The 12,271-nt window shown below is 43.6% G+C and overlaps 1 protein-coding gene across 1 annotated transcript in view; it reads right to left on the minus strand.

Annotated features, from left to right (window-relative positions):
* The window catches only part of ccdc124 (coiled-coil domain containing 124), a 19,313-nt gene extending 15,013 nt beyond the window's left edge, over window positions 1-4,300 (minus strand). Inside the window, exons 1-2 of the mRNA XM_043721544.1 lie at window positions 4,206-4,300; window positions 752-924 (exon numbers count right to left, since the gene is read on the minus strand). Of these exons, the coding sequence (XP_043577479.1) occupies window positions 752-910 (159 nt within the window). The 5' untranslated portion in view covers window positions 911-924; window positions 4,206-4,300. The remainder of the gene's footprint in view (window positions 1-751; window positions 925-4,205) is intronic.
* Between the last annotated feature and the right edge of the window lie 7,971 nt (window positions 4,301-12,271).

Raw genomic sequence — 12,271 nt, forward strand, 5'->3', positions numbered from 1 at the left:
GTATGCAGAGATGAGTTCGGTGGGGCAGGAGCAGGCCGAGACAATGGGTCGGCCGGGGCAGTCAGGTTTATGGATTTTGGGCAGGAGGTAGAAACGGGCGGTGCGGGGTTGTGGGACTATGAGGTTGCAGGCAGTGGATGGGAGATCCCCTGAAGTGATGAGGTTCTGGATGGTCTGGGTGATGATGGTTTGGTGGTGGGAGGTGGGGTCATGGTCAAGGGGGCAGTAGGAGGAGGTATCTGCGAGCTGGCGTTTAGCCTCAGCGGTGTAGAGGTCGGTGCGCCAAACTACTACCGTGCCTCCCTTGTCTGCCAGTTTGAGCTTTATTCTATATCTATCTCTGTGCAGTCCTTGTCCTGAAGTGTTTGATGTGGACAGTGAAGACAGCGCTTCACTCTAACTCCGTGCTGTCCCTGTCTGGGAATGTCTAATGGGAACGATGCCGAGGTGGCTTTACTTTCAGATTAAAAGAGTAAGGGCCCATTTGCCGTGCATGGTACCTTTTGTTTTTTTGTTTAAAAGAGTCGAGGGAGCTCTACTCTGTAGCTAACCCTATGCTGTCCCTGTCCTGGGAGTGCTTGCGGGAGACAGTAATGCAAAGGATGAAATCATTTAACTAAGCACACACTGTAAACTGGCCTCTTACTCAGCAGTGTAAAGCCAGTGTGTGTGTGTGTGGGGGGTGGGGGGGCTCAGCCTGGAACAAAGACACAGTGTGAGAGCAGAAAAGGGCTGAGATGAAGTAACACACCTTCCGCTGCTCCTTCCTTGCCACGTGTTTGTCGTCATCTCTCCAGTAGGCGTCTTCGAGCTCCTGTTGTCGCTTGGCGTCTGCTGCTGCCTTCTGCTCTGCTTTCCGAGCCCTGGCAGCTGCTGATTTACTGTTTTCTCCCTGAAACTTCTTGGGCATCCCTCCGCTGCCACCTGCCAGAAGAGAGGGCACAGATTTCAGAGACACTCTGGGGAAGGGGAGAAAGTGGAGTTGGCCTTGAGTTGTGGAGGACAGTCAGACACAGGCACGCAGTCCTACAATAACTGACCAATGCAGTCAGACACAATCAGTAGCAATCTGATAAAAAAAAGACTTCATATTGTCTTTCCTTGACCACCAGAACCTTCAAAGCACTTTAGAGTCAATGAAGTACTTTTGAATTGTAGTGACTATTGTTGTGTAGGAACCGTAAATAATCGAGGCAAAAGTGAGGACTGCAGATGCTGGAAACCAGAGTTTAGATCAACGTTTCAGGCAAAAGCCCTTCATCAGGAATGGAGGCTCCATTCCTGATGAAGAGCTTTTGCCCGAAACGTCGATTTTCCTGCTCCTTGGATGCTGCCTGACCTGCTGTGCTTTTCCAGCACCACTCTGATCTAAAATCATAAATAATGTGCACAGCTAGCTCCCACAAGTAGCCCATTTGGTAATGTTCAAATAGTCGGATTGGGGAAATCTGAAATGAAGGATAAATAACAACCACCTCACATGGAAGAACGCATTCGGAAGAAAAGTCACACTGGACTCAAAATGTTAACTCTGTTTCTCCAGCACTTTCTGTCTTCGTTTCAGATTTCCAGCATTCACAGTATTTTGCATTTATTACTGGAAGAAATTCCCTGTTTGCCTTCAAAGTAGAGATCGTTTACTTCCAGCGGAGAGGGGAAACAGAGATTCAGTTTTAACTGAAGGCTAGTGCCTTCCTCAGTACAGCCTTAAAAAGTGTCAACATCAAATGCTGTGGTCCACTCATGGAGTGACTCAATAGAAAAATGTTGGAAATGGTTTTCCTACAATGCAACGCCCATACAAAACAAACCCAGAGATTAGCTCAAGTGAGGGAATAGATTAAGTTCATGTTGGGTAATGATATGGGTGGCATGGTGACTCAGTGGTTAGCACTGCTGCCTCACAACGCCAGAGACCCAGTTTCGATTCCACCCCCTAGTGAATGTTTGTGTGAAGTTTGCATATTCTCCCTGTGTCTGTGTGGGTTGCCTCCAGGTACTCTGGTTTACTCCCACAGTCCAGAGACAAGCAGGCTAGGTGGATTAGCCCATGGGAAATGCAGGGTTACAAGGAAGGAGTGGGGGTCATGGGGCTGGGTGGACGATTCTTCAGAGGGTCAGTATGGACTTGATGGGCCAAAACGTCTGCTTCCACATTAAAGGAATGATATGATTCTATTGTACGAAACATTTGGATGGTTACAGAGGAGTTGCAGTACAATGTCACCAGGAACAAGGGACTTCAATGATTTGGAGAGACTGGAGTAGCTGGAATTATTCTCCCTGGAGCAGAAAAGTTTAACTGGAACTTTAATAGAGATTTTCAAAAGCAGAGGTTTTTAAAGAGCAAGTGGATTGACAGTGAATGAGGAAATAGGGCCTCACAGCGCCAGAGACCCGGGTTCAATTCCCGACTCAGGCGACTGACTGTGTGGATAATCTTAAAAAAAAAGATATTCCCCACCAGCCCCCCCACCCACCCGGCCCCACCACAGGTCAGTTCAGATTTGGAATGCAGATTTGAGAAAACCTGGAGCAATCTGGGTCTGGCAGAAACTTTGAAAACATTGGTGAATTTGCACCTGAAGAGGACTAATTTGCAGGGGTACAGGGTAAAGCTTAGGACACAAGATTCAGTTGGATAGCTCTTCCAAAGATGGGATGGCCAACACGGCCTCTTTCTGTGCTGCAACCCTCTTGGATTCTACCACCAAGTCCTGAAAGCCTACAGCATCGGTGACAGAAAAACGTGCATTTTGTCGCATTGTATCACAAAAAGTGGCCATTAACCAGCCGCTCATCTTGCTGCTGATTGTACCACCCTTGATGCATCAATCAGCAGCAAGATGAGCAGCTGGTTAATGGCCACTTTTTGTGACTGTGATTAAGAGAGAAATGTTACCAAGACTCCAGGTGACCTCCCTCTATTCTTCAATATTTATTGGGCGTCTCATTATTCAACCAAACACAAAGATTCACCCAAACGACACTATCGATAAGACACATAAATCAGGAGCAGGATTAGGCCATTTGGCCTCTGAAGACTGCTCCATCACTTGATAAATTCACAACTGATCTGACTGCAGACTCAACTCACCGGCCTACACCCTTTAACATTTGACTGTCTTGTTCGTCACAAATCTCTATCTTAAAAATACTCAACGATCCGCCAATGCTGTCTGGGGAAGAGAATTCCATAGACTCTCAATGTACCAAGCCAGAAACAAACCTCATCTTCACCATCAAGGGGTCTCTCACTGAATTCCCTAATTCTAATCTCTCTAACGAGAAATATTTACTCACGATAACAATATGTATGCATGTGGCATCTTCAACAGAGTAAAATATTAATGAAGCGATCATCGAAAATCTGATCATGTGCCTTACTGCTCCCCGAGAGAATACAGGTCGTTCTGCTATAATGTGCGTTTTGCTTACATGTATTTACTGTAATGCAATTGACAAATTAAGGACACTCTTTCTAAAGCACGAACTTTTAAAATGTGTGTTGGCAGTAACATGATTACATTGCCAACACTTTAAATGCTCTTTCTAAAGTGCAACTTTTCTATAATGTGGGGTTGAACAAGAACACAACCATCGCATTAGAGAAGAACTACTTGTATCGACAAAATATAGAGATAGGAGGCCATTCATCCCCTTCCACCTGTTCTAGTTCAGTACCATGGCTTATTTACAATTCAATTCTTAGCACTCACCTTTGCACCACATACCTTAATGTCTTTATTTACAAAACTTTACTGGTGTCATTTTTAAAAACTATAATTAAGCCAGTGTTTTGTGTTATCTTGTGAAAAAAGCATTTACTGATTTCTGTCATGAAAGGCTATGTCTTTCAGTTTAAAGTTTTTTTTTCTAAGAATTGGGATTCCCCTAGGAGAGGAAGCAGTTTCTTTTAATCTACCCATCCAACTCTTTCAGAAGAAAACAGAGTTAACGTTTTGAGTCCAGTAACTCTTCAACTAGTTAACTCTGCCTTCCCACAGATGCTACCAGCCCTGCTGAGTTTCTGCTGCAATTTCTGTTCTCATTTCAGATCTCCAGAATCTGTTTTGTTTTATCCAGAATTTGTTTTATCCATCAAATTCCCTTATCATTTTAAAATACCTCGGTTAAGTCGTTGTTCAATCTTTTAAATTTAACACCCAGACACAAAATAAATCCCAGCCAGAGTCAGCACTCACCAGGGTCGAGATGGAGGGTGAAGAGGGGAGAAACTGGAAGGAATACACAGTGGCTCAAAGACAGACACAAATCAGGACGTTCAGCAACTCAGAACAGGATCTGCCTGGGGTCAAGCAGCACAGAATGACTTTGCAGTTTTAACAAAACCCTGCTGAAAGAAGGCAGGGCCAATTCACGGAGCAAAAGCACAAATCTCTAAGAACTTTACTCCATTGTGCAAAGCACATATCTCAAATACTGTCAAACGAAAGGAAAATATAGCAACAGATGAATAGAACAGTACTTTATAGGACAACAGGCCATTTACCCATTGTGCCTGCACTGGTTCTTGAAACAAGTTACCCCACTCCCTGCTCTTTCCCTAAAACTGTATTATTTTCCCCTTTTCAAGTATTTATCCCATTCCTTTTAAAGATTATTCATTTTCTTTTCAAATGTACAGCCTATTCAAAATTCATCCAACACTGGCCACAAGACAAAAGGTTCACCACTTGTGCTGCCTGCATTTCTTGAAGCTGTGGCTTTTAAACAGTCCAACACGTTTTTGCTGACTAACTCCACTAAGACTGGTGGAAGGTGCCTCCTCTTTCACACCAGGAATCACAGACTGGATCCTGCACCTGTCAGGATTGGTTCTGAACCAGGTTGATGGAGACAGCAATAGATGACCATTTGGCCCATTGTGTTTCTGCCATCTCAATGCAGCCTGGAGTCATGTTCCATGAAACACCAACTGCTGTTTCAATGTAAATACACAGAACATGGAGGCCAATGAAACCTCAACACATTACCACAAGTTATTCCCATCTCGAGTGACAGACCTGCGTCCTGAATAGTGTACCCCAGTGTTATACACAGACAGACCTGACCCCACCAGTACTGTCCCCCAGTGTTATACAGTGACAGACCTGTCCCCACCAGTACTGTATCCCAGTGTTATACACACACAGACCTGTCCCCACCAGTACTGTACCCCAGTGTTATACAGTGACAGACCTGTCCCCACCAGTACTGTACCCCAGTGTTATACACAGATAGACCTGTCCCCACCAGTACTGTACCCCAGTGTTATACACAGACAGACCTGTCCCCACCAGTACTGTACCCCAGTGTTTTACAGTGACAGACCTGTCCCCACTAGTACTGAACCCCAGTGTTTTACAGTGACAAACCTGTCCCCACCAGTACTGTACCTCAGTGTTTTACAGTGACAGACCTGTCCCCACCAGTACTGTACCCCAGTGTTTTACAGTGACAGACCTGTCCCCACCAGTACAGTAGCTGAAAATGTGTTGCGGGATAAGCGCAGCAAGTCAGGCAGCATCCAAGGAACAGGAGAATCGACGTTTTGGGCATAAGCCCTTCTTCAGGTAAAACCCCAGTTTTACACAGAGACAGACCTGTGCCCACCAGTACTGTACCCCAGTGTTATACAGAGACAGACCTGTCCCCACCAGTACTGTAGCCCAGTGTTTTACAGTGACAGACCTGTGCCCACCAGTACAGTAGCTGAAAATGTGTTGCGGGATAAGCGCAGCAGGTCAGGCAGCATCCAAGGAACAGGAGAATCGACGTTTTGGGCATAAGCCCTTCTTCAGGTAAAACCCCAGTTTTACACAGAGACAGACCTGTGCCCACCAGTACTGTACCCCAGTGTTATACAGAGACAGACCTGTCCCCACCAGTACTGTACCCCAGTGTTATACAGGGACAGACCTGTCCCCACCAGTACTGTATTCCAGTGTTATGTAGAGACTGACCTTTCCTCAGTGGTATATTACCCCAGTGTTTCACTTGAGCAGACAGTGGAAGTACTTTGGAATGTTTCTAGAATGTTATGGGTGCTGTCTAAACATGATTTGCTCCTCATTTGAATATCTGAATACAGAACTGAAGAAGGGTCAGTGGAATTTTCCAATGATTTCTGTTTTTGTTTCTGAATACAGTACTTTTTTTTAATCATTCACCGGTTGAGGGCATCATTAGCTGAGCCAGCATTTATGGCCTATCTTCTAGATTGCTGTATGCTAACTGTTGAGACCTCAGCTGAAGGACTGAGTACAGTCTGAGCACCACAATATTGCAAGGATGTGAATAGACTGGAGAGAATAAAGAGGTTTACAAGATCAGTCCAAGGACAAGAAGGAGCAGTTATGTAAACTGATTGGAGAAGATGGTATTATTTTCCTTGGAGAGAATACTAAGAGGAGATTAGATCGAATATTTCAAAATCATAAGGTTTCTGGACAGAAAGGTAGGAATTGTTCCCATTAAAAAGGATCAAGAGCTACAGGGCACAGCTTTAAAGTGTTTGCAAAAGAAGCAAATGCAAGGTGAGAAAAATTTCTGCAAGTATTTCCGGTCTGGGATGCACTGCCTGGAAGACTGGTGGAGATAAGTTCAATTGTGGCATTCAAGTGGTACTGGATAACTATTTGAATGGACTATCATCCATTATTTGCTTTCCTTCCAAGGATGTCCTTGCTATGAAAGGAGTGCAACAAAGGTTTATCAGACCGATTCCTGGGATGGCAGGACTGACATGATGAAGAGAAACCGGATTGGTTAGGACTGCATTCACTTGCGTTTAGAAGAACGAGGGGGAGATTTCAAAAATCTATAAAATTCTAATCAGACTAAATATATTAAATGCAGGAAGGATGTTCCCCACCAGGGAGTCTAGAACCAGGATACAGCATAGGCCATTTGGGAAAGAGAGGAGGAGAGATTTCTTCACTCAGAGAGCAGGGAGCCTGTGGAATTCTCTGCCACAGAAAGTGGTTGAGGCCAAACCACTGAATGTTTCCAAGGAGTAATTAGATATAGCACTTAGGGTTAAAGGGATCAAAGGACACAGGGTGAAAATTAGAACACGGCATTGAGTTGGATGATCAGCCATTATCATGTTGAATGACAGAGCAGGCTTGAAGGGCCGAATGGCCTACACTTGCTCCACGTTTCTAGGAATAGAAACAAATTTGCTGGATTACAGGGAAAAGCAGGAGAATGGCATTAAGTCAGAATGCTCATTCAGAGAACCAGTTTAGACATAATATAGGAGCAGATTACTGCAGATGCTGGGAATCTACTGAACACAACAAATGCTGGAGATCCCAGCAGGTCAGGCAGCATCCGTGGAGATTCAGCAAGCTAACGTTTTGAATCTAGATGACCCTTCATCAGAGCTGATGTGAAGTGTGGAGGGTATAGCATTTATGCAATACATCTCAGTCTAAATGGCTTCCACCTCCAACATAACAATTCTGTGGCTCTGTAATGCTGTTTAGAGTGTTACACACATCTTATGCTTGCTCACTACTAACGCCCAAATTAGGAGCAGAACTTAGTTATTCAGCCCTTCAGGCCTGCTCCACTCTTCAACGTAATCCTGGCTGCTGTGTGTTTTGAATTCTACATTTCCATCCTGCCTCAACTCCCCTGCCTGAAAAGAACCCATCTCCTTCCAACTTTAAAATATTCAATCATTCCGCATGCACCAGCACGCTCCTCTCCACGGCTTTCATTGCCAAATGCTTCCTTACCTCCTTTGTGAAATGTCAAACTCCATATGCCTCAAAACGATTCTGATAAATAGATTTAAGGGCTTCCATGGAAACAATTTCAGTCTAACAGTTCACCATAATTATGCACCTGTTAAGGAGTGTATGAACCTTGGAGCAAGTGCAAAACAGATGATTCACAAAAATTGCATTTTGATCTCCTTGCCTGAGGAAGGATGACTGGTTATGGAGGGAGTTTTCTTTATTCATTCACAGTATGAGGGTGTCACTGCCTAGTCGAGCATTTATTGCCCATCCCTAATTGCCCAGAGGGCAGGTGAGAGTCAACCATATTGCTGTGGGCCTGATGTCACATGTAGGCCAGACCAGGTAAAGGTGGCAGTTTCCTTCCTCAAAATGACATTAATGAACCAGGCAGGTTTTTCCAACAGCCAACAATGGATTCATGGTCATCATTAAATTCTAAATTTCAGACATTTATTTAATTCAAATTCCACCATCTGCCATGCAATGAAGATGACTTACCAGACTGATTTCTGGGGTGGTAAGATTTTGTATGAAGTCAGGCTGGATCAGTTAGGACTATATTCACAGGTGTTTGGCATAACTTGGGGTGGTGGGAGGGGCTCGTGCTTGCTGGGGAAGAGAGAGAATCTCAGAAACCTATTAAAGTCTAACAAGACTACACAGGCTAAACGCAGGGGATTCCTGATAGCAAAGGGGTCCAGAATCACGGACACAGTCTAAGGATCCGATATAGGGCATTTAAGACTAAGATGGGAAGAAATGTCTTCACCCAGAGAGTGGGGAGCCTGTAAAACTCTCTGCCACAGAAAATTGTTGAGGCCAAAACATTGAATGTTTTCACGGAGGTAGATATAGTTCTTCATTTTAAAAGGGATCAAAAGGAATTGGGGAGAAAGTGGGAACAGGATACCGAGATGGATGAGCAGCCATGATCCTATTGAATGGTAGAGCAGGCTCGAAGGGCCGAATAGCCCACTCCTGTCCCTGTTTTCTGTGTTTCACCAAAAAGCTGCTGAGGTTAAATATTCAGTCAAATTGCATGGATTGGTCTTTTATTCCCACATTCAGAGAAGGTTATGAAGAAGTCCAATTGAAGTAATGAAAATTTAAAAAGTAGCAGATCAAAGCAATAGAGAAAAAAATGTTTCCTTTCATGGGGAAACCAGAGCACAGGGCAACACCTTCAAATTGGTGCCAGGCCATTCAGGGGTGATGTCAGAGCTCTCCCTCCCAAAACATCCCAGCTTGATGGTCAATTTCAAAATTTCAACACAGAGATTAATATATATGTTATAAAAGCAAAATACTGTGGACACTGGAAACCTGAAATGAAAACAAAGTGCTAGAAAAACTCAGGTCTGGCAGCATCTATGGAGAGAGAATCAGAGTTAATATTTTTGTGTCCAATAGGTTCCAAATAAGAATCAGATTGGAACAAAACTTTAACTCAGTTTGTCTCTCCTCTTGAATTTCTCTAGCACTTTTCATTTGCTGCTTAATCCTGTTACATTTGATTGTAAATAATAAAAATGAACTAGGAGAAAGTGATCCTTCCATATCCGTCAGAAATTCACCTGCACCTCCACACACATCATTTACTGCATCCGCTGCACCCGATGTGGCCTCCTATGCATTGGGGAGACAGGCGGAATGTTTCAGTGAACACCTCTGGGACACCCGCACCAACCCACCCAACCGCCCCGTGGCTGAACACTTTAACTCCCCCTCCCACTCCGCCAAGGACATGCAGGTCCTTGGCCTCCTCCATCGCCAGACCATGGCAACACGGTGCCTGGAGGAAGAGCGCCTCATCTTCCACCTAGGAACCCTCCAACCACAAAGGATGAATGCAGATTTCTCCAGCTTTCCCATTTCCCCTCCCCCCTACCTTTTCTCAGTCCCAACCCTCAGACTCAGCACCGCCTTCTTGACCTGCAATCTTCTTCCCGACCTCTCCACCCCCACTCCCTCTCCAGCCTATCACCCTCACCTTAATCTCCTTCCACCTATCGTATTCCCAACGCCCCTTCCCCAAGTCCCTCCGCCCTACCTTTTATCTTCACCTGCTTGGAACACCCTCCTCATTCCTGAAGAAGGGCTTAAGCCCGAAACATCGATTCTCCTGTTCCTTTGATGCTGCCTGACCTGCTGCGCTTTTCCAGCAACACATTTTTAAAATAATAAAAATGACCAGGTTACACAGAACAATCTGAATCATATAGATATTAGTAAAGTCTGCAATAGTAGGAATACTCAACCAAGCCAGATTTCCAATCCCCAAAAGTCCATCTTATCAAACATTTTTTAAAATTCTGTTTGTGGTTGGCTCCTAATGTAGCTTTTAAAAATTTGTAATAAAATAAGTTTCATTGTTTTCAGTGTTTCAAACTAGAATAGCTTGCTCAACGGTTGCCATTTCCTGTAACAGTGTAAGGATAAACTCAGTATTTTATACAATTTTATTGTTGTAGACCCACACAGCATTCCCAGTGCTGTATTAAAGTTGTGTAAAGTAGGTCAGAAGATGAGTTCCCTCATTTCGTTTTCCTTGTATGTCTCTAATGTTTCATAAATTACTTATTAAAATAATTTAAAACTAAACTATTATGGTTAAGAAAAAAAGATTAAGAAACCATGGGTAGATGGAGATAAAGTATGTGTACTGATCATCCAAGATCTAACTGAATGTCACAACATTCTCAAAAGGTTAGAATGACCATGAATAGGTGATAATACCAAACACATTAACCTCCCAGTAAACTCAGGGTCAATAGTGGGTTCAATGGCATTTCCTGTTATTACTGCATTAAACATACACCTGGGGGTCTAGTTTGCCTTCAAGATGAGCTTTCGAACATACATCGATACCATCCCTACAGTCATCACTTACTTTTAACTCTTAACACTGTCTGGCTCCACGTTCGCCTCACTACGTTTCCTGCTGAAACCTTCATCCATATCTTTGTTCAACTAGTCAAGCCACAAGGCAACAGTCTTCTGTCCAGCTTCCGAGATTCCACCCTCCATATACTTCAGCTCATCCAAAATATTGATGCATATGTCCTTTCCTCTTATCATGGCCCATTCACCCATCACTGCTACACTCGCGGACCTACACACACTCCTGGTTAAACAATTTCTTCATTGTAAAGATCATGTTGTTGTTTGCAACTCCCTCTAATACCTAGCTGCACAAAGCTAAGTTCAGGAATTCTTTCTCTAAAGTTCTCTTTTCCTTTAAGACACTACTTAAAACCGACCTCTTTGTCCAAGGCTTTAATCACATGATTGAATAGCTGAGGTGACATGGCACATCCCCCAATCTACCATTACCAACAAGCCAGAGGATCAACCTTGGCTCAATGGAGAGTACAGGAGGGCATGCCAGGAGCAGCACCAGGCAACTTGGCGAAGCTTAAGCACAAGAATACTTACAAGCTAAACAGCCAAAGCAATAATTATTTTCCCCTCTGGATCAAATCTTTCACTCTCTCTATTTCTCTATTTCTTTTTCTGTATCTATGTTGACTCTAATTCAGCTGATTTCCTTCTCTATCATTCCTTTCCCTCAATCCTTGTGTTTCGTGACTTGGGAGAGACACTAGCAGTTCCTGTGGTTGACCAGGATCCCAGTCTTTCCACTGTCACATCTTCAAGTTATGCTGCAGAATTTGAGTTGAAGAATTGATTATGAAAATCCAATTCATAAACTGACCAGCTCCAGCAATGTCCTGGTCATTGTTAGATTTCCATATATTAACGAATTTTAAAATAACAAATAGTAAACACGGTCCTTCATGAACTGTGTCATCTCCAGCATCAACATTAACAGTTATTGAAGTAAACTACCCCCATAATTCATATTCTAAGGTTCAGTTTACCCTCTTCACTGAATCTGATAAAAATAAACAAAAAAAAGACAGTCTTTGTGAAGTACCTGGGAATTTTTCTACTTCAAAAAATGCTAAATCAAGATAAGCTCTCATTTTAGTAAATGCCTATAGATCTTCTCTGGAATCCCAGAATTACTTAAAGTTTTGAGAGAGGAGGGCACAAGATTTGCATTGTTGCAGCATTTTTCAGAATCTCTGTGCATTCCTACAAGTCGTACAGTCAACCAATCTTTGATTAGATTACATTTGATTAGATTAGATTTTGATTAGATTACATTAGTGTGGAAACAGGCCCTTCGGCCCAACAAGTCCACACTGACCCGCCGAAGCGCAACCCACCCATACCCCTACATTTACTCCTTACCTAACACTATGGGCAATTTAGCATGGCCAATTCCAGTCGCCTGAGGCGGGAATTGAACCCGGGTCTCAGGCTCTGTGAGGCAGCAGTGCTAACCACTGTGCCACCGTGCCGCCCACTATCATTCAAAGTGTGGTCATGGTTGTAAAGTAATTTGCACACCGCAAGATCACACAAACTGCAATTAAATAAATGACAAAGTAATCTGTTTTAGTGACATTGATTGAGGGAAAACTCCCAAGTTCTTTTCCAAAATGGTCACA

This window comes from Chiloscyllium plagiosum, chromosome 31 (assembly GCF_004010195.1).
Source record: "Chiloscyllium plagiosum isolate BGI_BamShark_2017 chromosome 31, ASM401019v2, whole genome shotgun sequence".
NCBI classification, from domain to species: domain Eukaryota; kingdom Metazoa; phylum Chordata; class Chondrichthyes; order Orectolobiformes; family Hemiscylliidae; genus Chiloscyllium; species Chiloscyllium plagiosum.